This window comes from Crotalus tigris, unplaced genomic scaffold, assembly GCF_016545835.1.
Source record: "Crotalus tigris isolate CLP2741 ecotype Arizona unplaced genomic scaffold, ASM1654583v1 scf7180000017541.2806704, whole genome shotgun sequence".
Taxonomy (NCBI): Eukaryota; Metazoa; Chordata; class Lepidosauria; order Squamata; family Viperidae; genus Crotalus; species Crotalus tigris.
Genome location: NW_024096462.1, coordinates 1,001,659 through 1,027,954, shown reverse-complemented (window position 1 = coordinate 1,027,954; position 26,296 = coordinate 1,001,659). Strand labels below are relative to the sequence as shown.

At 40.3% G+C, this 26,296-nt stretch overlaps 1 protein-coding gene across 25 annotated transcripts in view; it reads right to left on the bottom strand.

The window, feature by feature from the left end:
* Positions 1-26,296, bottom strand: part of CACNA1C (calcium voltage-gated channel subunit alpha1 C) — a 590,134-nt gene that overhangs the window by 509,948 nt on the left and 53,890 nt on the right. The window contains exon 1 of one of the 25 annotated variants that reach the window (XM_039360592.1): positions 5,439-6,386. The exons of the other annotated variants lie outside the window; for them this stretch is intronic. Within the exon in view, the coding sequence (XP_039216526.1) occupies positions 5,439-5,487 (49 nt within the window). The 5' untranslated portion in view covers positions 5,488-6,386. Of the gene's footprint in view, positions 1-5,438; positions 6,387-26,296 lie in introns of those variants that run through there. 25 annotated transcript variants of the gene reach the window in all.

The following is a 26,296-nucleotide window of genomic DNA, read 5'->3' as shown; positions in this document are numbered from 1 at the left end:
CAGCCAAGGCAGGCTTCCAAACCGCAAAGGTTGGGGACCGCTGCATTAGATTGCAACATTAACCTAATATTGTTTACAAGCCAGTTTGATCTAGTGGTTAAGGCACCAGGGTAGAAATCAGGAGACTGTGACTTCTTGTCCTCCTTAGGTATGAAAGCAGCTGGGTGACTTTGGACCAATCACTCACTCTCAGCCCAACTTACTTCACAAGGTTGTTATTGAGGGGAAAATAGGAAGAAGATGTACTACCGTATGTTCACCATCTTGAGTTGTGTAAAGACAATAAAGGTGGAATAAATAAAGTACTGCTACTGTACTAACTCTGAAAAGTAGAAGAATATTGATAAGACAACATCATACCATGTAAGAGACAGAATCCCTGAGCATTTCACTAACACAGTCCATTTGAACCCTGGGTTAAGGTTAGTAGAAAAATGCAGTAATCATTTTATTAGATAGATTCATTTCTAGTGAGCTTATTTTGTGATAAAGGGAGCAAAAAAGAGGGCGAGGGGAAACCAAAATTATGTTGAAATACTAGCAGTTTTAATGTATAAATATAAGATTACTCAATCTTAAACTGCTTAATTATTATGAGTCAGGAATGTGTATGGTTTGATTCTGTACAACTTATTAGAAAGGTGGAATAGAAATCAATCAATCAATCTTTATTATGGTCACAGACGAGCAAATCAGATTATGCCTCCAGTATAGTGTCATGGAAACAATATCTTTCCTGACTTAAAGACAATATTAAAAATGCTAATAATTTCCAGAAGAAAAAAGACAAAACGCTAATAATTATTGCTACCCGAGGAATGAGTATGAATCTGCTAAAACAGGGTGAGCTGAACAATGTCCTGTGGATGAATTATAAGCTGTTGGCATTAATCAACAGGCGGCTTAAAAGAGCCTGCCTAGGTGGAATTGATGACCAGCTGCAAGTGCTCATTTGTGTTAATTATTATTAACTTGCCTTGAATTATATGAGGAGAAATAGATGTTCTATCAGGGAAGGAAAAGGCAGTTGTAAACCTTGGGGTCATTTCCTACTAATAATGGTATGCCCACATCATAAACTTGTATCAGTTTTAAATTACTTGGGCAATGTTGGTTCCCTGTTATACTGTAATCAAGATTATTGAGAACAGTAGATTAATGAAGCTATATTGTGTTCTATTAACCATCCTTGGTATCTGTTACAGAAATAAAATCCCCAGGGTTCACTTAGGTAGAAAGTATAGTTTTAAATCAATATAAGTCTATGATTTAGATGTGCTGTTGGCTATGCTACATCAAGAACTTCTTAGCTCTACAAACACTGAGCACCACCTTATGGCAAACTCAGAACCCATACAGCAGCACCTTTTTCGTAATCCTTTAATCCAGCATGTAAATAATTGTTGTTTCTTTCTTGGCAACCAGGTTTCTCCACCCACAGCTATCAATGTCACTACCAACACTATGGAGCCAAGATCGGTAATGTATCCATACTATACATAATTTAAAACCATGTTATGCCATCTAAATATACTTCTTGATTTGAAGATAATCATATTCACATCTAGTTTCCTGCGAACCACATTTCCACCTTTGAATGTTTTTTCCATGGAATGTTACTGCATTGTGGTTTCTGTTAAAGAACAAGCATAATACCAGTTTGTATCTAAGAGAATATGTGGTCTCACTACTTTGAATTAAATAATTTGTGTGCGTGTTTCTTTTTAAAAAAAATTTATTCAAGTTTTTCAATAGAATTCTAAACATTTTTATTTAAAGAAGAAAAAAGAAAGTGAAAAAGAAATATGGAAAAAAAGGAAGGGAAAGAGGAAGAAAAAAAGAGGCATGCAATCTTTTTAAAAACAATTATGTTTATATTTTACCTTCTCTCTCTAAGGTTACATCATACTTTCTTTCTTTCCATAAAGTACCCTTTTAATCCAAACCCCAAAATCATATTTATCATTTTTTTTCAGCAAAAAGTGTCTTAAGAAGCTTTGCCACTAATAAATGTACTTATTGATCTTTCTCTAGTCAAAAAATGTTGCCATCTCCGCTAGTTCTGTCATCTCAATCAACCAATCCTATTTTGTGTGTGTGTGTGTGTGTGTGTGTGTGTGTTTTATGGGCCATTCCCAGCAAACATTCCTATAAACCATCATACCAAACAATAAAAATGAATTATTGGTACTTGGAGAGATACAATGAGATGGTTAAACAAAGAGCCTAACTTAAAAACAAAACAAAACAAAGGTAATTTCAAGCAGCTTCCACTATTACAACTACTACTACTACTTGTTGTATTATTTAAGAGAACAAGCCATTAGCTAAATCTTATTTATTGACAGATTTTCAGGAGCAACATACATATAAACTATAACTTGAACACCATAAATAGCACATTCATTGTTAATTAAGGGAAAAAGCATATTTAGCTCATATCAGAACATTTCAGTTCATAGCCAGAGAGTTATGTGAGAAAGTCAAATAAATAAGCTCTTCTCTGTATATATCTCAGAGCTATTGCCCAAGTTTTTGTGGCAATCTAAGGAGTCATTTCTCTGCTAAAGAGTGAGTGATGGCAAGTGTAATGTCTAGTACTCTCAAAATAGAATTTTCTAAAAATCAAAAAAGGGTTTCTGGCTATTCTTTCTACTTCAATTTTCCAATCTCTTTTTAACTCAGTTGCTCTAATTACACTAATTTATCCCCAAACTCCTTTTGGGTTCTGTTTTTCACTATCATCACTATAAATCTATGCCTTGGCTTTCGCCCAAAATCAAGAGTTCCCAGATAATTGCAAAAAAAAGGGTACAAGAGGACAATATTGTTTAAGACAAGGCAAGGGTTAGTAATAAAGATTCCCCCAAAATATCTTATTTTAGAGATGGTCCCTTACTCATTACTATTAGTAGCTTCAGCCTATGCTTCTTGACCAGAAAAATAAAAATAAAATACAAATAATAGGCTTTCCTCCCATATTTTCCACTTTAAAAGTATTGCTTTTTTGCATTGCAGGGACACAAAATTAATCTGCAGTGAGAAAGAGAGAGATGTCAAACCTATTCCATACATATTATATAATCATTGCAGCTGGTAAGTACTGTAGGGAGTTCAGTTCAGTTGCCATAGTATTTGGCATATTGCTATGGAGCTGAGTTTTGATCTACTTATCATTACCATTGGCAGCAGCAAGAGACCCATATATTCTTGCTGGCAGATACATATAGGTTTAAGAAGGCAAATGCAAAAACAGAACCTTGCACCAAATAAACATGATTGTGGATTTCCATCTTTCCCTGAGATGTTCATTAGGATGAAATTCTTATGATTTTTCAGTTCTGCATGTAATGGGAAGGTGTTCGCCACCAGCATCAATCAAACATATCCTTATTACTCAGATTTCCTCCTCCGCTAAATTTCTTTAGGAACAAGGAGAAGAGAGGTCATGCAAACATGCTTTCTGTTCTGATAGAATAAACACAGCAAGCCACCTTGGAGGAGAAACTGGTTTGTCTGTCTCGTTCAGTGCAACCAATTCTGGCTGGCTGGCTGGCTGGTCCTCCAACCGATTGTGTACTACAGATTCCACCTGGCAAGGGATGATGGGAGCTAAATACTGTAATACTGGGCTAGGCCACACTAGGTCTCAAGCAAACCCCTTTCCAGGTTTGGCTACCCAAGAGGCAGGTGTTTTGAATAAACATAAATTAGGGAACACTGTAATCAAGGCACCATCATCTCATCCAAAGGTTGTTTGCCTGTGACACCCACACAGCAACCACCAGAAGCCTCTCTCCTCCAATAGGGGTGAGATGAGGAGGCAGAAATCAAAGGCTGGAGCAATGAGCAAGGGGGATTGGTCTTCCTAGGGACCAATTAACTACCCTTTGATAAATACCCCCCCCCCCAAGACTCTGTGATCTGACTGTAGTTTAGACAACAGAGGTGTTGAAACAAGGATGCCCACAAGAAACACACAGGCAAACATGGGTGCACTTCAGTTCCTAAACTAGTAATTTTTAGCACTTCCATCCAAGAAAGAGGGGCACTGTGCCCAAGGTTCAAAGAGCAGCGGGCTTAAGAGGAATTGCAGGGAGAAAGTAGAAAAAGTTTTGTGTTTTCCCTCTCCCTCCCTTTTTTAAAAATATTGCTGTTGTTCTACCATGCTGCTCAAAATAATGTTTTCTGGGTAGGGCACTGTTAAAGGGTTGTAGTTTTTCTTTTAAAGTATCCTCTCTGACCCACCTCCAAAGAAATAGCACCTCTAAACTAGAGGGTTTTTTTTTAAAATCTATGCACTGCTCAGTGTTGAAGGGTCTCACTCTTGACTATAAGATGGAGTTCACAGCCCTCTCTCTTGCAACTGGGAGACCTCGGCAGAGGAGGATAGGCTCAAAAATATACTATTTCTACTGTATTGTTTGCCATGGCTAGAGCTGATCTCCAGGTTAGGGTCCCATTAAGTTCAGGAGGGGAGGTGTTAGTCCATGAAAGTAGGGGAGAGGAATGTAGGGAAGAATCGAGAGTCTCTTTTCTGAACAAGGTTTTTGGAATGTCCCCCCCCCCTCCAATCCCCAAGTGACGCGGCCGTTTTAACAGGACGAAAACTGTCAGTGGATAAAGCAAAGCCTTGGTCAAAAATAAAAGAGTTGCCATTCAAACACACACACACACACACACACACAAAACACAGAGAGAGAGAGAGAGAGAGAGACTTTTTCCTTTCCACACGAATTTAAGGAAGCTTAATCCGGCTCCACAGCCTTGGAGGGCACCGCTGGGAACCCCTCCGAATAACTGGGCTTTCACACCCGTCCTCAGAGAAGATCCAACCCGTCCCATCCCATTCTCAAAAGTTACAAGTTGAAGGGGCTGAAGCAAGTACGGGCTTGGCTTGGCAATCCTGGAAAGGGGTGTGAATCGGGCGAGAAGCGGGTTAACCTGACCCGGAATGCTGTTATGCCATTAAAAAAATAAACCTTGGCAATGCAAGAAGGGGACAGGGAAACAAGCAAAGCAGTCCAAATTCTTTGATTCCATCCCCCACCCCCACCCCACCCTACCCTCGCCGGCTGTGTCTCCCCACTTGTCACGCCGAGGAACAACTTTCCTTCGGCTGAATCTCGCGAGCCGAACCTGGCTAAGGCGTGAGGAAGAGTGGGAGGAAGGGCGGGGAAGCTGAGGTGCTTTCATTTGTTCCCGGCGCCCCGCCGCTCGAAGATTTTTCTACGTGAAATGTCTCTGCTCGAGCCCACGCTCGCAGGAACATTTCCTCCCCCCCCCGACGTCCCCCCTCCCCGCTCCGGCTTTGCCTCCCTCCACTCTGTGCAGCGACTTCTCTCAGCAGGTGAAGCGGCGGGCAGGGAAGGGCGGGAGAAAAGGAGGTATCGGGGACGGCGACCCCCCCCCCCATTCGCGAACTGCCCTCGCCTTACCTTGGTGGTTTTCTTCTGGAATGTACATCCTCTTGTTTTCATTGACCATTTAAGTAGAGGAACGAGGGACCAGTAGTAGCAACAACAATAATCACCCAAGTCGGAGTTCTGGTTTTAATTCCTCCAAATCCCAAACAGCCGAGGTCGCTGGCAGGGGGAGCGGTTCAAGGAAGAAAACCGGAGCTGCTGCGGCGATTAAATGCTCCCCGCTCGGTTATTACCTGATTCCCATGATTGCATCAAAGCCCAAACCCTGATTCGCTCCAGCAGTGCCTCCTTTAGTACAATTGCAAAGCATCCTCAGAGAACATCCGGGCTCCTGCCCAAGAATTCAGCGCACCGCCAGCGGCGGTGGCGACCGACTGGAAGAAGCGCTGGGCTCTTCCCGGTCTCCCGCTCGCTTCTTTCTCCCCCCGGTTCTTCTTGTCTTTGCAAAGCAGAGAGGTCCGGGGGCAGAAAAGCAACGCCGCCGCCAAGGGAAGTGGGAAAGAGGGGCGAAGGAGCATCCCCCGAGAAGGGTGGGAGGAAGAAAAATGTCCGGAGGATTCAAATGTCTCTCGCCCAAGTCAAGATCCAGGAACTAGAAAAGGCAGGCAGGCAGGCGTGGGGGGAAAGACCGGGGAACAGCGAGGCTGAAAGGCGGCGGCGAGCAGCTGCTTCTCCTCTTCCGAGCCAACGCCGGGCGCTCTGCTGGCAGGGAGCTTTTTCTGCAGAGAGGAGACCGCTAGTCCCAGCCCCTCAGTCCCTCGGCAGAGCGCTCGCGCCTCCCCTCCCTCCTGCCTCCCTCGCTCGCTCGCTCGCAGACAGACAGGCCGACAGACGGACAGCCTGCCTTGAACTATTCCAGATGTTGCCAGCAGCCGGGCAGGAGCGCGTCGCTCGCCGTCCCTTCGCCGGGGTTTTAGAGACCGGCAGACTTGAGCCGAAACTTTAACCTGCCTCCGCGGCCGTCCGCCCTTCCTTCGCTGCCAGCGCCCGGGGCTGCTCGCGCTGCTGGTCCCTTTCCTACAGACATGACGTCAAGAAGGCGAGCGGGATCTGGCTTGCCTGGAAAAGTGGGGAGGGGGTGTTTTTAGGTGGAATAAGGGGCGGGGGAATTGGGTGGGTGACCCCCGCGGTAAGAGAGGTCCCCAAAGCAGCCGTTTCACCTTACTCGGCGGAGGCACACATATTCCCCTCCCCCAGCCACCACCTCCCCCCCCCTCAGCGTTTCATTTTCTAAGCTTGGGCTCGCCCTCCCGCTTTCTACCCCCCCCCCTTTCCCTCATTCAAAGCCACCCGCAGTTTTTCGCCACCGAGATTCGTCTGCCTGTTCGAGCGCGAGAATTATGTGAAATGGGTCGGGGAGGAACGATACGGAGTAAACCTTGGGTAATAACTACTGTGCGCGAAAGAGTAAAAGAAAGGGGTTGGCGAGAGGCGTTGAATGGGAGCCGTTGCGCGCGAACAAGGCTGGGTGTACCCGTCGGTGTGTACTCGGCACCTCCGCACACCACGAGCAGAGGAAACGCAGCTGTTGAAACGGATTAGTGGAGCGGATTAGGCGCACGACCGACCCCCGGAGTGGAGATGGGGGAAAGATTTCTCCCCATCTATTCCCGAGCACCCAACATCTCCATCCGCTCTTTGGGGCGTCCCCACCTTCCCCACCCCCAGGCGAGGCCCCGATGGCTCCTCAACGGGAACCGAGGCAGGCGGCCTGGGCGTGTGGCCGCCTTATCTGGGGCTCTCCGCACGGCTGCCATGTTAAACAAGCCAGGCAAAGCGGGCCGTGTCCTTCGTCTGAGTTAACACCGCGCTCTTCCTCCGGACGGCCACCGCTCCAACCCCATCGATTGGAAAAGCCAATCTGCTTCCGCCGCCCGGGAGGCAATAAGAGCACATTTCGCCCCGACTCTCTACGGGATTACTCGAGAGAAAGTCCGGCAAACCCTTGTTTCCGAATGAAAAGCGCGCAGCTCTGCACGCGCGGGATGCGGGGCAAGCCCCCTGCAACCCGAAGGGACGGTCTTTGCAAGACGTGAAATGTTTTGTATTCGGGGGAGGGGGGGTTGGTGTTGTTGTTAACGCGGTGGGACGTGCAGGCGCGTTTGCACGGTCGATTCTGAACAGCATCCAGGGCACCAATAGCATTTACAAAGGAATCGGTTCCTGCACTGGAAGGCGGGCGGTAAAGGGGCGCACCCAGTAAAGGCGCGGGTATGTGTGTGTTGTATGGGAGGATCCCTAACGTGCTGGTAGGTCAGGAAAGCAACCGCCAACAACAACTGGGAGAGGAGGACCGACTTTCAAGGATGAAGTTTTGTCGGCGAAGTTTGCCACCTGATGTCTCCTCGCCCCGAGGAATTGACGACAGCGGTTGAGGCGCTACCGTCGACTCAAAACGTCCTGGGAAATAAAAGAAAAGAAATATAACGGGCGCGGCCGATCAATTAAATTCCTGGCGAACGGTCCGTCGTTAGCCCGCCTCTCTGCGAAGATCTGCCCCGATATATGTAACCCAATCCCCGCGATTACGTCTACAAACGCTTTTGAATTTAATCAAAAAGTAACTTTTTTTCTCACTCTTCTTGGTGGTGTCAGAGAAGATGGAGGGGGAAACAGGAAATCTCGAGTTGTGGAGTTAAGGCTCTACACAGCCATAGGTGGCCATAACCATAATTAGCTAAGCAAAGCATGGTGGCATTGCTTTTCTGCTGATTGGCAGAGAGGTGGATGGGAATTAAGCCCAGCACTGGAGAAAAAACACAAACGTTGGATTTTTCTCATTTTTCAGATATGCTAGCTAAAGGCAATCTCATCCAGAGAGCTGGTTGAATATGTTTGTCATAGTTGTATACCAGCATACATCTGCTCTGACCCCATAGGAGGTGTCTCCAAGTAGTGACTGGTTTACAGTTAAGATGGATTTCCTGCCAATTGAGAGAATATCCACCAGTTGCTTGTCTGTCTGTCTGTCTGTCTGTTTCTCACACACACACACACACACACACGCACCACCATTCTAGCCATTGTTTATCCACTGCAGGATGAAGGCCTCTTCCGCATGTTTCTAGCCAATATGGTACTGAGCTTCCTTTTGCCAGTTGGGCCTGCAATACTTGCTGATGCCATTGATCCATCTTGTTTTAGGTCCCTTTCGTGGATGATTTTTATCAAGTGGGATCCATCCTGTGACTACATTGGTCCACCTGTCCTCAGTTCTTCTTGCTTTGTGATCAGCCCATTTCCATTTCACTTATATTATATACATATACAAACATCACATATACACACACACACAAGAAAATACCCTAAGAAACAGAATGCTTGGGGCAGTGCAGGAACTAGTTGAAGGAAGCTAAGAGGAGCTGGGCAAATCCCCAGCCTGATCATAGACCTGATAATGATGGTATTCATTCAGTTGTATCCAACTCTTGACAATTTTATGGACCAGGTCTCTCCGCATCTTCAGATCTTGTACTATTTCTTTAAGTTTTTCTATTCTCTAGCAGGTATCAGCTTTAATGGTGTTCAGCCATTGTGTTTTTTGGTGGCCTGGTTTCCTTTTTACTGCTAACTCTTCCCAACATAATTGCTTTCTTCAGTGAATTCCCCTGTGTGACATGGCCAAAACAAGTGAAACACAATTTTGTGATTTTTCCTTCTAGTGATATGTTTGATGTTGCACACTCCAGTACTTGTTACTGGGTCATCTTTGCTGTCCAAGGAATGCACAGGAGCCTTTTCCAGCACCACAGCTTAAATGAGTTGATTTTATTCCTGATTATTTAAGATCCAACTTTCACAACCATGATCATAGCCATAATACCCACCAAAATACCACACTTGGCACATCCCACGCTATAGGAACCGTATTCCTGTTTCAATATCTCAATCCATGGATCTTTCCTCTGCTGGGATGTCCATAACGCCAAAAGGGGAAATCAACAGCTTGCCTACAGAAAAAAACTAATAATTTTGGTTGTTCTTGACTGCTCGCCTATTATATGAGCAAAGTATCAAATACTTTTTCAAACATCATATCTCTTATTTCTTATTGCTATCATTTTTTTTCTTACCTAACCTCTTCCCCATCATGGCTTTTTGTTCTTTCAAGCATTCTTCCTTCTTCAGTGCTCCTTTTCCTGCATCGTGGAATTTTATTTGCCCTCAGTGATGGTCACAAAGCACCCAGGATCATGTTCTCATGATAATTCCAGAGAAGACAAATTTCTGTTAACTGTCTAGAGTGGCTTTGCAAGATGGTTGGCTTGTTCATTCTGATGCATACACACAAGCACACACAGACATACACAAACAATCTTTAATACATAAAGTGTTGGAGGTTATTCCAATGGGACTGCCTCTTTAAGCACACCATGACCTCCTGGCCACATCACAAAAGAGCAACAGTAATTGATAAAAGAGTTAAAAGATTTACAACTAGTGGTACCATTTTCATGTGTTACTCAGCTTCTTTGTCCAAGACAGTGTTTCTCAACCTTAGCAATTTAAAGATGCATGGACTTCAATTCCCAGAATTCCCTGGCAAGCATGCTGGCTGAGGAATTCTGGGAGCTGAAGTCCAGATATCTTCAAGTTGCCAACATTGGCCCAAGAGATAATTAATCTGAGCTCACTTCCTTCTGTTTTTCTTCCCAGATACGTATGAATGAAGTATATGCTCCTGGACCATTTTCCTGACAGGATGTAGTTAACTAGAGGCTGGCTTTAGCTATCCCTACAATGCATTCCCTGCAAATAAATCTCTTTTCTGTTGCAGTTATACATCTTTGGCTAGATTCCCATTGCCAGGAATGTTTTGTCTGACATACACATAAGGCTTCAACCTTCAACAAAAAGTGGAAAAGCCACCAATCTACCACCAAGGATCAGAAGAGCATGAGTATTACCCTTAAAACAGGAGGTAGGGGATTCTGTGCCCTTAAAATGAAGTATAATCCCAACAGCTTCACTTTTCTGTTCAAGGAAAGTGGAGTAATTCAGAGAAATTATTATAAATAATAAGTTTCTTCACTTCACTCTACAAGAGGACCAGGAAGGGAGCAATAGCTCTGAGAAAACAATGAGGTCAAAGGTGTATTTACCTAGAACTAGCATGCTGCCTGAGGAATTCTGGGAGTTGAAGTCCACAAGTCATAAAAGGGCCATGTTTGAAGACCCCTGACCTAGAAGGAGGAACCATTTGGTGTATTGGGGCTTACTTCCAGGCCAGTGTGCATAGGAATGCTTTTTAAGTGATCTTTTCAATTGGCTAATAAAAACCTAGATCAGTGGTGGGGAACCTATGGCACGGGTGCCAGAGGCGGCACTCAGAGCCCTCTCTGTGGGCACACACACCGTCACCCCAGTCCTAGGCCTTCAGTTGGGTTTTATAAAACCTTTTCGCTTCAGGCCTCTGCCGCCGTGTGCAAAAAAAAAAAAAAAAGTTCAATCAGTCAATTTCAACTTCTCATGGGAAAAAAAAAGATCTTGCAAAGTTGGAATTGATTGATTGAACTTTTTAGTTACCGCTGCAGCCACGCCCACCCAATTGGCCATGCCCACCCAATGGACCACACCCACCCGGCACTCGACGATGCATAAGTGGGTTTTGGGTTGCAGTTTGGGCACTCAATCTCTAAAAGGTTTGCCATCACTGACCTAGATGGTCAAGTTGGCCTTGAGAAAATAGCATCCCTTTTAAAAGATAACTGAATAATTAAAATAAGGGAGGGGACACTGAATTCTATTGTACCCCAACTTTTATTTTCACTTAATAGTGACTTTTTCCCTTTTGAAAAATTCCTCCTCCACCCTTCACATGTCCTTCTCTGTGAGACTGATAATATTTTATTTTGGATTTGGGTTTTTTTTTTTCTAGCTCTGGTATAATTCCATTGGCCTTAAAAAATGAGTCAACAGAGAATTCCAAGCATGATTCAATATAAAACTGCCTACTGTGCCACTGTATTGATTCTCAGGAGATATTTAAGAGCATAGTGGTCCATCTGTATAGGAGTAGGACACGTTTTGATCTCTTTAGTTGATAAAATTTGTCAACCATCATCTACCAACCACATTAGCACTTCTGTCTGCCAAATAATGCATATATAGCGACATACATAATCTGTCCTAACATACAAATGTTTCCCTTGTGATTCTCTGCTTGCCAAATTCCTACCATGGAACACAGTTCAATTTTTGTCCAAAATAATTGCTGTTCTCTGAAACTGGCAAGCCTAAGGAAAAATCCCAAACAGCCTGATTTTTTACATGTTTGTTTGTCTCCTGGTTAGGTTGTTTACAGCCTAGAAATTACCTAACAGTTAAAAAGCAATAGTCTGAACTATTGACTGCTACCTTGAAGCTTGGTGAGGACCAAAAAGGTACCTGAACCCAAGCCAACCAACTCTAGACATTTCCAGCCAGTGTTTTCCTGAACTGTTTCAGTCTAGACAATTTCATACAGTTACAGAATAATCCAGGATAATTTCACGAATATTGTGTGTTGGTATCAGAAGAATAAACAAACTGAAAGATTGATGATCTGGAAATGCATTTAGAATAGGGGTAGATAGTGCAGGACAGACCAGGTGTTTGCTTTTCAGCACAACATTGAGAAATGTATGGAGGCAAGAAATAAAAGATTATATTTGTTGAGTTGGAGAAACATGATAAAATGAATAAACTTGAATTATAGTCAGTTTTATTTCAATCGGGGTGTGATGGCTCAGTGGCTAAAAATGCTGAGCATTTCGTCTTAGCCTGAGTTCAAGACCCGAGCACCATGCCATGGGGTGAGCTCTTGTTACTTGCCTCAGCTTCTGCCAACCTAGCAATTCAAAAGCAAGCAAATGCGAGTAGATAAATAGGTACCATTTAGATGGGAACTTAACAGCTTTCCATGCACCTCAGCATATAGTCATGCTGGCCACATGATGAGGGAAAGTGTCTTTGCACAATGCTGGCTCTCTCTGCTAGGAAACACAGATGAGCACTGCCTTCTAGAATCAGAAATGTCTGGACCCAGGAGAAACCTTTACCTTTACTTAACTATGGAGTAGATTATTTGCTAAAAGCAATGAGCGCTATGTGATAGAAGTAAAGCATGCATGAAAATAAATGATTATCAGTTGGTTCCCTTTTGATCAAGGAATAAGACAAAAATGTCTGATGCCTTTCCTTTTAGTGGGGTATCGTATCCATGTTTATAGATAAATATAGCCTTATAGCAATGTTAGAAGTTGTTAGTTAAAAGATATGAATATTGCCTGTTTGAATGCAGATGATATTGTATTGTTGGTCGAGAACCCAAATTATTTGCAGAGAATTGTGGATGGACTCTATGATGCAACAAGGGAGGCTGACTTGAAAATTAATCTATCAGAGGCCAAGTAGCTGTGCTGAGCACACTCCTTCCACCTGGCAAATTCTTCAAATTATTTCAGCACCGATCACTTGCTTCTGATGTCATCTGCAACAGGCAGGCGTGTGCACTGCTTAGAGTGCCTTCTGCTATCAGTCCTCTCTGCTAACCAAATCAAAAGCCTAACTAGCACACCATTTGTGTTCCCACAGTTGTCAGAGTTGCCATTATAGGCTTGAGCTTAATAGGTGCTGTCAGCCCGCCATGAATGATGGGGGAAGGGAGCCAGACAGGAGGGGGAAGGCCACCAACTCATCAGACCTTCCAGAGACATCATCTCAAAGTCAAAGCCTGGGATTGGAATGCAATGGCTCACCAACCAGCCCATCGTTGAAGAGACTGTTCCCAAAACAATGCTTGGACAATAACTTGGACCAGGGGAGAAGAGAAACTGGACGGGGAAAATTAACTGGGAAATTTTGGTGCACGAACTTCTGTTCTGGCTTTGCTATACTGTAATCCACTTGGCTTTTAGTAATTCACAAATGGAATTGAAGGTCTTTCTTAACTAAAGGACCAAGTTGGGGCAGGCCTGGCAACAGTAGTGAACCATTCTCAAATATTTTAATAAATATTTTTTACTCCAACTTCCTCCAAAAGCCATTCCTTGTTCTTTATTGGAAGTAATATAAAGCTATCATAACTTTGCAGTTTTTGATGGCTTTATCCTTTAACAATTTATTGAATATTTTTTTTAAAAAAAATAGTTTAGATTGGCAACCACCACCATTAACTTAAGAAGAGAATTAACGAGTTCCAATAGTGACAATGCACGGTATGAAGTAGTCCTTGTTTCTGAATGTTCCACTTCATTTTTTATTATCCCAGATTCTACTATTTTAAAAAGAGACAAGTTACCTTCTTTCTATTTTTCTGGTTAGAAGCATATTTTTTTCTACATTTCTACTTTCTGCTTTCCAACCCCTTCTCTAAATAGTTTTTTTTATTTTGATAATGAAGTATTAGATTAGAATAATGTTTTATTATTGACCTTGATATTATTGGTGACATGCATTTGAAAATCCATTTTTAAGGCTTTATGGTTTGATTATATTTCTTCTGAAGGAAGAGCTTTTATAAGAACTTTAGGAAAAGTTGCTCCACATAGAACATCTAAGCAGGCGTTGCTTGTACTCTCTGCTGCATTTAAAATACATTAGTAAAAGGATATAGCCTTAAAAGAGTTATTGTGCTTTTGAGCAATAAAAAAAATAAGCCAGAGAGAGCTCTGTGATGAAGATATTATGAAGGATTTTTTAAAAAATGAAATACAATAGCACCTTTTTCCTTCCTTAAATAGTTTTTCCTCCATGGCAATTTTTTTTTCATATGGCTACTGCATATTTCATCTCCCAATTCTATTTTTAGTAGATTATCTTCACAGGCTATTAGAAAATTATGCTTTATATTATAATGCCAGAAGGATAGTTATTTCAGAGAAAGAGAAAGGGTGTTATGGATCTGGAAAAGAAAAATATCATTTCTCTTACTGATGGACATTTCTTGCAGTTTTATTTTAAAATATGGATGGTGGCTACCAGTCCAGTTGCACTCCTCAGTTCTTATACTTTCAGTTGTAAAATATTAGGAAAAAGTCTCTTACCCCACCCCACCCATTTCTCTTTCCCCCACACCATCTTCTTTTTCTGAGACAATTATAGTAGAAGCACGAAGCCGAAAACACCAGCCTGACGATGACGAATGAGACTTCGTCGAAACGTCGCCAAGACACTTCCAATTTGACGCAGGAGAAAACTCGAATAACCGAAGACCTTTATACTATATAGTATATACTATAAACTCTATACTCTAATATAGAATTATAGTATCATGACATATGGGAGGACCTATAGGTTGTTTTGTGTACACCACAGAAAGTACACAATTTCACTATTGTAGGTCCAGGCAAAAATCAGAAAAGCAGTTTGTGAATGAATGGACCATTCATTGAGTTTCTATAACTATTGGAGAAGAAAAGGTCAGCTATAATCTATTCAGGCTTCCCAGCATGAAACCAATGTACCAGCTGCTCTAGGGCACTGTAGGGCCGTATTACTATACAGATGCATATTTTTACATTTATATCCAACTTTTTTTAGGATTTAAGGTATATAGATAATAGTTTTCTCCATTTCCCCTTATCAACAATATGAGATATATGTGACTGGGCAGTGAGCTGAGCTCCATGGTAAAATGGGGCCTGAAACCTGAGTGTCTTCAGTCCCAACTAAAGATCTTAACCACTTCATCCTGTTGGAGAAGGTTAGATCATCCTGGCCAGAATCTAAACTGATCGTTTGCAGAAGATTTGCAAAATTGCCTATATCCTATAGTTAGGCAACCTGCTAAATAGGTTCTAGAAGCAGCCCTCCAAAATGAAAGGTTTCATCTGGACAAGAACAGGAAGGTCAATAAGCCTATTAGGAATGTAACCAGACATTTCTGGTATTCCTGCATTGCACTGGTTTCTGCTTCTCCATTTAGCTTAGAAGTGAACATCGCATGAAGGAGAAGGAAGGTACATATGTAGTATTTTGACGTCCTTTGACTTGTTGGAAAAATAGATCACTGTCACTTCTTAAATATGCTCATTCTGATGCTGATCATCTTTCATTTGAATATGTTTAATTCAGTTCTGCAGGAATTTGATCTCACTATTTTTACTTGACTAAAGCTGAATATAGGCCATTCCCCATGCTCATCATTTTCATGGCTAATGTATGTTTCTTTTAAAAAGTTCAATATCACATTTAGTCCCCCTTTCTGACAGAACAGCACTATTAATTCAGACTTAGTATATAATTTACTTTACCCCTTGGGCTTTTCTCTGTGGTACTATTACCTAATCAGTATTCTTCTCTCTGTGTTGATGCCGGTGATACTTTTCTCTGTCTGACCACTTTGTATTTATTTCAGATGACTCATATTTTGTTGACTTCAGTTGAACCTAATATTTCTAAAGCAGCCTTCCTCAATCTAGTATCCTGCAGAAGTGATGGACTTCCTACTCTCATAATTCGCATAACGTATATTAAATTTTGCAGATATTTAAAGAAGAGAGTCATTATACGCAGGCTCACAAGCCAGTAGATACAATCCAAAAGGGAAAAAAGAGTTTATAATATTTAACTATAGGAATAAGATTTCTCACTACCCCAAGCAATCTGGTCCTTTCTAACTAGACTGTTTTTCTATCTGCTTGATAGTTTGCCATGCTTCAGAATTTAGCATATTTGTGATAAACTGAGTTTTCATTTTTGATAAATAGTTCTAGGGAAATACCTCTCTAATGTTAAAAGAAAAATATATTCTGTTATTTAGTCTTTCACCTTGCTCTGAAACTTTGTAGGTTATGGTTATAAGCTATAAGGGTGAGTTGTTTTAGAAAAAGCAATTTAAAGGTTTCATTAAAAAAATAGAAAATAGATCTTTAGACATGCACTAATGCAGGGGTCCCCAACATTGGCAACTTTAAGACTTGTGGACTTCAACTCCCAGAATTCCTCAGCCAACAAGTCTTAAAGTTGTCAAGGTTGAAGACCCCTGCACTAGTGCATTGATTTAAAGATTTCAGAATAACAGAATAACATTCAATTCAGTTCGATTTCTGAAGGTTTTGTTTCTGCAAGGCATAAGATGTAAGACAGTATATCAATTGTTAAAATACAATAGTTAAGCTTTACACTGAAAGACTATCAAAAATATCAAATATCACTATTCATGTCTTGACCAATCATGGCCTCCGTTTATATTAATGGAGAATTGCTTAATAGGAGTCACAGAAAGCAGCCTTATACCAGTTCAGATGATTTAACCATTAGTAACCAGTATTAGCCACTATCAATCTCCAAAGATGTCTCTTCTCCAAAATTTCAGCTAGACATGCCAGGGAACTCATTTGGGACCTTTTGCATGGGAAATAAATGCCATCTGGCTGAGCTGTTCCACTTTCTTGACTATTGTAACTGCTTGAAGCATGTGAGGCAGTCAGCTACTTAGTGCTCAAAGCCCCATGCCAGCATAGGGTCAATGTCATCAGTGTAATTTATGTCAGGATTTATGCCACTAGACTAGCAACTGTGTTGTTGTTTTTTTAAAATGATGTACAGGACATTATACATTTCACCATGGCAACATTTTCATTTATGCCCAGATAATGCAGTTCACCTGAATTTGAAGATTACTTAAGTCATATCTGCAACTGCCACAGGAGCTGCTCTTTTGCTACACTCATGCCAGCTTGAGACTAAACTGGTTTAAGATACTGTAATCCTGTCTGGACTGGACAATTTGCAAGATATTCAGTCAAGACTATAAACTATGATGTTCTCCTGAAATCATTATACTTAAATGAATGAAAAAAAAATGTTGAAATGGTAAATCTACAGATGGATTAAAAGTAACAAAAAAGCTAAGGGGAAGAAACTAGCTACTCAAGAAAAATAATAATTGCAATCATTTTTTTAAAAAAAAGTTGGCAGATTTTGAAGTAGCAACCTTCTGTATGCTAACCACAAGGCTATTTTGCAGTGTTGTAAAGTGTTGCATAGAGATGTTAGAATTCGTGATGAGTGTTGGCTAGGTTGAAGGGATCAACCTTTCTCTGCAACCTAACCAATGAACTACTGAGGTTAACCTGAAACAAAAGTAGTTGTTCTACCCCAACCAGACAGGAGCACTTCAAGGTGACGTTATAAGGAAAACTGTACTTCAGAAGTTGAAAAATAAATAAAATAAATGCAAAAAACAGTCACTTTAAGGGTAAATGGGAAATTAATAGAGGATGATGATTTCTGCTCTGCAGAAATATTTGTCTCCCCATTCTCTCAATGAAACAGTGAGTTTAAGCACTCAGTTATAATGAAAACAGTTGTTTCAGATCCCTTATTTATTAGGGATAGTTCATGATTTTGGTTGTCTGTTTTTGGAAAAGAGCAAACTCTGATTGTAAAATGTTTGCTTTCTATGTGATTATTGAGCTAGAATACTAAGAAATGGCATTTATTTTCACTCTAATAAGTGTCTACCTTCTAGAAAATGGTTTACTTCAGAAATCTGCAGTTATATTCCAACGTTCTCCTATTTATATCCCTCTCTCTGCAGATCTATAAATAGCAATTATCTTCTTGGCTTTGGGGACTAACAATTACATTTATGGGTGGTGATATTTTTTTTACTCTAATAATTGGGGCATAGAATTTCCACTTCAAGCATTACCTAGTATGAATCTTGATTTCTAGATCACATACTTGTGTATTTCACTATTACTATTCTGGAAACTTCATGTAAATCCATTTTTTCCTCAATATTTCACTGAAATAAAGTTGTGATAAGACTGCTTCAAATAACTCAAATAACATTACAGAATCATTATCAGAACACCCAAAGCAACTGCTACATCACATTTATTTGGATGTGTTAAAATATTAACTGTACATCTGTGTGCTTTCTTACACTTCTGCTCCAAGGACATTCAAAGCTCCATTTATAGAGACTTTAAAAAATGTGTTACACACAAATTGACAGCATGCAGTTAAAAGAAGTTTGCTCAAAAGATATAATGAGGCAGTGAAAAACATTATATATTAAATACATTGAAATGATCTTCAAACAAGGCACATAACACTTATGCAATAGGTTAATTTTTAAGATAATCTTTATCTTAAAGAGTTGGCATTGGTAAAAAATGTCATTGGCCTATTTGGTCTTCTAGATCAGTGGTTCTTAACCTGGGCGATATTGCCCCCCCAGGGGGCAATTTCATTTTTCAAGGGGGCGATGGAATGAAAAGGGGGCGATATGGGGGCGATGGAGCGAGAAGTTTTGGGGACACCTTTGAGATTTTTTCGTACAATGAATCGCTGTATATCTGTCGTACAAACACATATTAGTGGATTGAATTGTGTTTTCAAATGTTTCTCCAGCTAGCTTCAGTACAGAACGCCATACATATGTGAAGACGCATCACTTATCTTCATGCGCGTTGCGCAGCAGCCTCTACCCATACAGTGGCGCGCCATTGGCCAGAATATGGGAGATATGGGAAAAAGACTGGAAATAAATTATTTGCATCGATATGTCCCGATGACAATTTTAAAGAAAACAAAAAAAGTGTTTGCATAAATTGAAGAATTATTTCCTATGTTGTGATTGAGAGGTTATGTTGGGGGAGGGGGGCGATGACAACTTCCTCATTGGTTCAAGGGGGCGATTCGTTCAAAAAGGTTAAGAACCACTGGTCTAGATCAGTGTTTCTCAACCACTTTAAAATAACTGGACTTCAACTTCCAGCAAGTTTTCCTAGCTGGGGAATGCTAGGAGTTGAAGTCCACTTATCTTAAAGTGGCCAAAGTTGAGAAACACTGCTCTAGATCACAAATCCAAGAAAAAAATGGCAGGAAATAGAAAGAGGAAAAATTAATTAAGAGTCCACCAGCACAATGTGAATGTTGATTAGTTTTTCAGTGGGTTATAGATCTTAAAGTACAAACCAGGCCTGTCTGACTGCACTGTAAAAACTTTTTATTGACTCTAGTACACAATTTAAATCTCAACACATCATGATTTGTAAACCATGGTTTATAACTTTGCATGTCTGGCTATCAGTGGCTTTTTCCGCAGACAGAGGTTAGGCCACTCAAACAGCCTAGCATAATGGTGAAACCAGTCAATGCGTCCACTCCATTATTCATATAAATTTGTAGACAGTTTAATAGAAAGGAAAATAATTTTCAGGAAAATTCAATGTTGTAATGAAGGCGGAAACATTAAATTGGGTAGTAGGAATAAATCAGCTGTATAGTATATTTTGCAGCTTGAAAGGGAAAGATTAAATATCTTGTCCTTCAAAATGCTGGTGATTCACAATGTTCTAAGCACAGATTTTAAGCATAATTAAGCCTGATAATTTGTTAGTACAAAGTAGTAAATATAACATGGTTTATCATGCTTCTAATTTTCTGCCTTCATATGCCCTTGCAGATCTGCTTGATTCTTCTGCTCTTTCCCATTAAGACTCGTATCTGACCCTGTCATATGGCAAGGTGAAACGCTCTGCTTCATTTAGCACCATATGTACAGATGGAGCTGGGAGTATCTGAATGGAATAAAGTTGGATTCTGCTTCATGCAATAAAACATCTTAGGCTGGCACTATCCTGCCTCTTGATGACCTGCCTCTTACATTTGAAAATAGATTGGTGCCTCTCATACCTGCTGATAATATGCAGAATCAGTTCAGCTGAAATATCATGTAGCCAGCATGTTTAAAGTTGCATTGGTCATCTACTGGACCACATATTTAAAAAGAACAAATGCAGGACAAATATGGGCATCTTTTTCCAAGAATATGCTACTGCCATTGTCCGAGAACACTTCTATCTAAGGACATTATTCTCCTGAAACCTACCAATTGGTTAGTTGCTGAATTACATGTCATCAAAAACCCTGAGAGTTTGGTGATCTGGCTGTGACCAACATAGTAAATTTTTTGACCCCCAACCTGTGGACAACCCTGACATAAGATAATGTCTACTTAACCTCCATGAATGTCAAACATAAATTTTCTGTTTTTTTCCATTGTTTGTTCTGTTGTTTCAGCTTTTCCTAGTGAAATTCTATTCAGGTATGATGATGAAGCAGGCTAGTGCTTCAGTTTCTATGTGTTTTTGATCTAATCTGTAGTTATATTTAACTTCACCATCTTCAAAGCTTTGTTTCCATCCTTGACTTTGGCCTCCAGGTCTCTTTTCAGCAAGGCCCATCTCAAAACAGAAAAATCTTTTTCTTCTTTTAATTTAATTCCTTCAAATGCTAACCCGTGTCTCTTGGAGAAGATTTTTCATGGTGAAAAGGAAGATCAAAACATAATAAATAAACAAAACCCAGTGACAGCGTCCATATGTCAAACTGATCCTTCCTTGTTTTAAAATCCCAGTCAGTATCTAGTCTGGCTAATCATGTTCTTTCAGAGTTAGACTCTCTAACTTACAATCCCAATGTGTCAATCCCTTTGACAATCCAAATTATATTTTGCTATCTCCTAGTCATTTTTAAAGTGTCAGCTTGAAGTCTTCTTCCATAGCAACCGTAACCAAGGCAGATGCACTTTTTCATGGGCAATAAAGAGTAGCAGAACCAGATCTTCTCTGTCCTATCCAGATGCAATTTATCTTAGCTTAAAGATCATACTTGCAAAATGAAACTTTGCATTGCAAAAAAATGCACAAATGGGCAACACTTCTTCATAGTTTAAAAGGCTGTCCTCTTTAAAACAGTAAATATGTGCATGTTAAACTAGGACAAGATTTCAAGTCCCCAGGCTAGGACAGGAGTCAACACAGAACTGTTTGATGTATGTAAAGGCTAGATCCACATACTGTATCATCCTAAGCCAAGCCTTTAATAAACTTAATGGATAAGACATCCTATCCTTTAAAAAGGACATGCCCTCTAGAGCAGGGGTAGTCAACCTTGGCTCTTTTATGACTCGTGGACTTCAACTCCCAGAATTCCTGAGAAACATAAAAGAGCCAAGGTTGATTACCCCTGCTCTAGAGAATGACGAGTCCTAATTTACCATAAGGGAACTCTGTCTATTGCTGAAACATAAAAATAAAGCAATGTATGTTTACTTTGTCATTCAGGTTATTTGGAATCAGGAAATTGTTTTTTCTCAGATATGGATCAAAAAGTATGTTCGTAGTTGTACATTGGATAAGATAAAGAAGAGCCCATTCACTGAAATATCTAGTTTGAATAATTTAAAGCAGCATTTCTCAACCTTGATAGGCTTAAGATGTGTGCACTTCAACTCCCAGAATTCATGCTGGTTGGGGAATTCTGGGAGTTGAAGTCCACACATCTAAAACTTGCAGATGTTAAGAAATACTGTTTTAAAGTGTTAATTCTTTGATTTATGCTTTATTAGGTTAAGTATTAAATTTCACAAATGTTCTTAAAATCCCTGAAATGTTTTTTGTTTTTTTTAAAGAAAGACTGAAATAATGTCTCAGGCCCTTTCGGAGCTAAATGCTATTTTTGATTTGGAAAAAAATTCCTTGTTCTATAAATGCCTATGTTTCAGCCACCCATCATTCATTCATTCATTCATTCATTCATTCATCCATTCATTCATTCATTCTCTCTCTCTTTTCCTCCCTCCCTCCCTCTCTCTTTCTAAATTTATGACTGCAGCAGAGCCGAAGAAATGTTTACCATTATCCCACCTGCCAAAAAAGAGAGAAGAAAACAAAATGCCAAACCACCATGTCATAAAAGTTGCTAGCATTTTCTCATGATCAAAGCCGACTGACCATAATTCACAGGGAGAGAGGAAGGTCACTGATAAATAGCAGGGCACAAGACTTGGCTTTTGCCGGTTGTGCAGCGCACAATAGGAACAGCACACCAGCATAAAAGATGGTGTTAATTCCCTCACTGAATGCAATAGGACCAAACATAACAGGAAGGCTGTCACAACAACAAAAACAACAAGCCTGTCAACTTCAGTGGCCTCCCCCAGTCTGTCTCCAGATGTGTAGGAAGAGGCAGCTGCAGAATTCCCCTGGTGAGGAAGGACAATTGGCTTGGGAATTCTTTGAATTGGGGCTCCAACTTACTTGAAGGGCCCCAACTGGAAAAAGTTGGTTTAAACTTTGTTCTGCCCCAATCATAAACAATGTAAACCAACAATACGGTTTGCTTGTCTACAGCTTTCGGTGTAGCATGATAGTTTGGCTTGTCTGTGATTTACGGTTTATTCAGCCAGTTGTGATTTGTTCAGTCTACTCCAGTTAAGAAAATTAAACCCTAGCACAGTGGTTCTCAACCTCTTTAATGCCGCGACCCCCAACCGGTCGTAAGTCGAGGACTACTCAACTGGTGCAGCACCGTTTGCAGAATGGGACTTTTGGTGGGCTCAGCAGGGCAGAGACAGCCTGGACAATTCCTATTGGCTTTTGAAAGCCAATAGAATTAGACTCTATTCAAGAGAGTCTATTCTATTGGCTTTCAAAAGCCAATAGAATAAAAGGGAGTAGCACAGCTAAGGAAAAGGGGGAAAAAATGGCGGACTGCGTTGTTTGGCGACCCCCGTGAAATGGTCGTTCGACCCCAAATGGGGTCCCGACCCACAGGTTGAGAACCACTACCCTAGCACGTTGTGTGAACACAAAGTGAGGCACATATATGAACAGGTATAAAATGCAGGTTTTCACACCTATAAGTTAATTTTCTTAACTTTCTATAATACTCCTCCCGCTCCAATTTTTTTTTCCTTCGACATCAGTTCCCTGACAAGAACTCAACTGAAAATAAAAATGCCTGGAGGAATTGGCTGTGTTTAAAAAAAACAAGCAAGAGACATGGTAAAATTTTAATATCTTTATGTCACTATTGCTTTTTAAAAACTAAACTTTGAATCCAACATACTTCATAGCCAATGCTGTGTCCAGTGTTGTGCCCATCCATCCATAAGGTAAACATATTTATCATTGAAAAAGATTTTGATTCAGTGGTTACTTTACTGTGGTAACAACAGCAGCAAGTCCCAAGCAATCTAGCCAAATGCTTAGTAATTTAACCAGTAGGGATTAGATGATTATCACTTACATTGCATGCTCTGATAGCCATAAGGCCATGCTGAGCTCTGGGTAACTGGGCACAGTTCCACTTAAATCAATGGAGATGCATCTGATTAGCCTCAATGCTGCATTTAAACCTATCACATCCTGTTTCTCTGGTTAAACTACAAGATAATTGAACTGGATAGCTGGGGATATAAAATACATGTCCTAGGTGATCATCAAGTCAAATTCTGCTTTGTATTTCAAGGAAACTGGCAGAATATTATAACTGGCACTGCTTATTTACTGTAAATCAGGGGATCTTAACCTGGGGTCCATGGATAGATTTTAGGGAGGGTCTGAATAGAAAAAAAAATACAAGTTGGTGTGTGTGTGTGTGTGTGTGTGTGTGTGTGTGTGTGTGTGTGTGAGAGAGAGAGAGAGAGAGAGAGATATTTAATATTTAATATTGTTTTGATATTTTAGTATTGTATTTGAGTGTAAGTGGTTTCCTTTATTTTATTTTTTGCATTTAAAAAATTAAATGCAAAAATTAAAAATTATGTTGAGAAAGGGTTTTGTAAATTTCACCAGACTCTCAAAGGAGTCCATGGTACAAAAAGGTTAAGAACCTCTGCCCTAGATTATGTCCCACAAAGGATGAACACCTATTTATTCCTAACCACCACTACTAAAGCTTAAACAACTATCTGAGCACCAATTTATGATATGTGTAAGAATCTCACTGCCCAGATGTCTAAACAGAATTTGCAGAGTTGTTGATGGATTGAAAACCTGTAGAAATGGATAAATGGGATAAAAGAAATGAATGTGTGTGTGTGTGTGTGTGTGTATCTTGTGTGTGCACACGTGTGAGTGCATGTGTGCACCAATATGTCAAAGTGATGCTTCGATTGATCACTTCCAGTTTCTGAAACATTGGCTCACCTTTTCAATCTCTCTTAAAGATTAGAAAACATTAAAGATTTTTTAAAAATGTAAAGTTTAGTTATCAATCCATTGAGCTTTACTGCAGACATTAACAAGTGCTAAGTATTTATTTTATTTGTTACAGAAGCATTCTCTTGGCCAATTTTTCAAATTTTGTACTTTGTTTAAAAAATGTAGTGTTAGTTCCAAACCATAGATTGCTGAAATAGAATCTGGCTGCTGATTCCATGGAGATTACAGAAATAACAAAATCACTGATACCATTGCTCAGTCAACCGAGAATATTACATTTTGTCACTGGGTTTTATTCATTTGCTACAGCCATCGTGGAAAACTTAACTGATTAATTAGTGCAGGTTATTGTAATAATCATTATTATTGTATTCCATTGGAGAATACAAAAGACAATAAGAAAGTTATTATTTTCATATAGAAGGAAAAGCTCTTCTGATTACAGAAATTTTAATGGCCATAAAGCATGTTGCTCCACATAGGATTGCATTGTATACATTCTTTTCCATTGGACCCTTCTTCTTGTTTTTCCAAGATAGGGCAAGGTAGTTTGTTTAATGAAAAATATGTTTTTAATATATATATCAATTACTGTGCAGATAATTGCACTATCCAGTGCAGTCCTAAGTACATATAGATGGAAGTACAGTATAGTAAATTTACTTAACATTTAGAAATAAACATTTACTTGAGTGCACTGAATAAATCCATTGAATAAAATGGACCATGTTACAAAGGATGACATGCAGTCTTATGAAAGTGCATGATCATAAAAAGCAAAAGATCAGTTTCTTTCTTTCTTTCTTTCTTTCTTTCTTTCTTTCTTTCTTTCTTTCTTTCTTTCTTTCTTTCTTTCTTTCTGTTTGTGCCCAATGTCATCCAATCTGTTTTTCTTATACTAGCTTTGGCTTTGAAGCCAACAGGCAAAGTAAATAAGGAGTTTTGCATTCAAATCTCTCTGCATCTTTTCCCTTCCATCTGTGAGATGCTGAGCAAGCTGATATGTTCGCAGCTGGGGGGAAATGAGGTTCATACAGAGCAGGATGATTTATTATTGAAACATGCAGAAATTAGCACATGAAACAATGTCTGATGTCTCATACAGAACCTTATAAGCACTCCATTCCTCTTGCTGGTTTATAGTCTTTTAGCAGATCTATCATTAACAATACATTTTCTGAAAAATAATACTCACTGCACTCAAGGAAAGTTGGGGGATATCCTGGCCTCCAGATGTTTTGAGGTTACAATTTCTTCAGGTTGCTGAAGTTTTAAGTCAGTGGTTCTCAACCTGTGGGTCGGGACCCCATTTGAGGTCGAACGACCATTTCACGGGGGTCGCCAAACCACGCTGTCCACCATTTTTTTCCATTTTCCCTAGCTGTCCTATTCCCTCTTATTGGTGGCCACACCCACTTGGGGGTCACCACAACATGGGGAACTGTATTATGGGGTCACGACATTAGAAAGTTTGAGAACCACTGTTTTAAGTGTTGCTGTTTCCCAACATCTGGAAACACCTAGTATTATTTTCATTGTTGTTCATTTGCTTTTAACAATAACTAGAAAATAAAAAGTAAGCACCTAAAAGTTTTCCAACTGCATATCGGGTCATAATAATTGGTACCAAGCAGGAGGAAAAAATGGTCTGCCTGTTAGTTTAATATCTCCTTAATAGCCCCAAAGTGAACAAGTGAAATTATTAGCATCTCTTAAAAGGCTGGATACAGTAGGGGACTGAGAAGTTGGCCATTTCATCTTTCTGTTGAGGGTCCACCAGTTATGGGTGCCTGGTGTTGATCAAGAAGTCAACAATAAAGAATCATAATTATACCCAAAGTTTCTTGACAACACAATGGAAGTGGGTTTTGTCATTGCCTTCTTTGGTTGTCAAAAAGAAACAGATTAAATCTTAGGGGA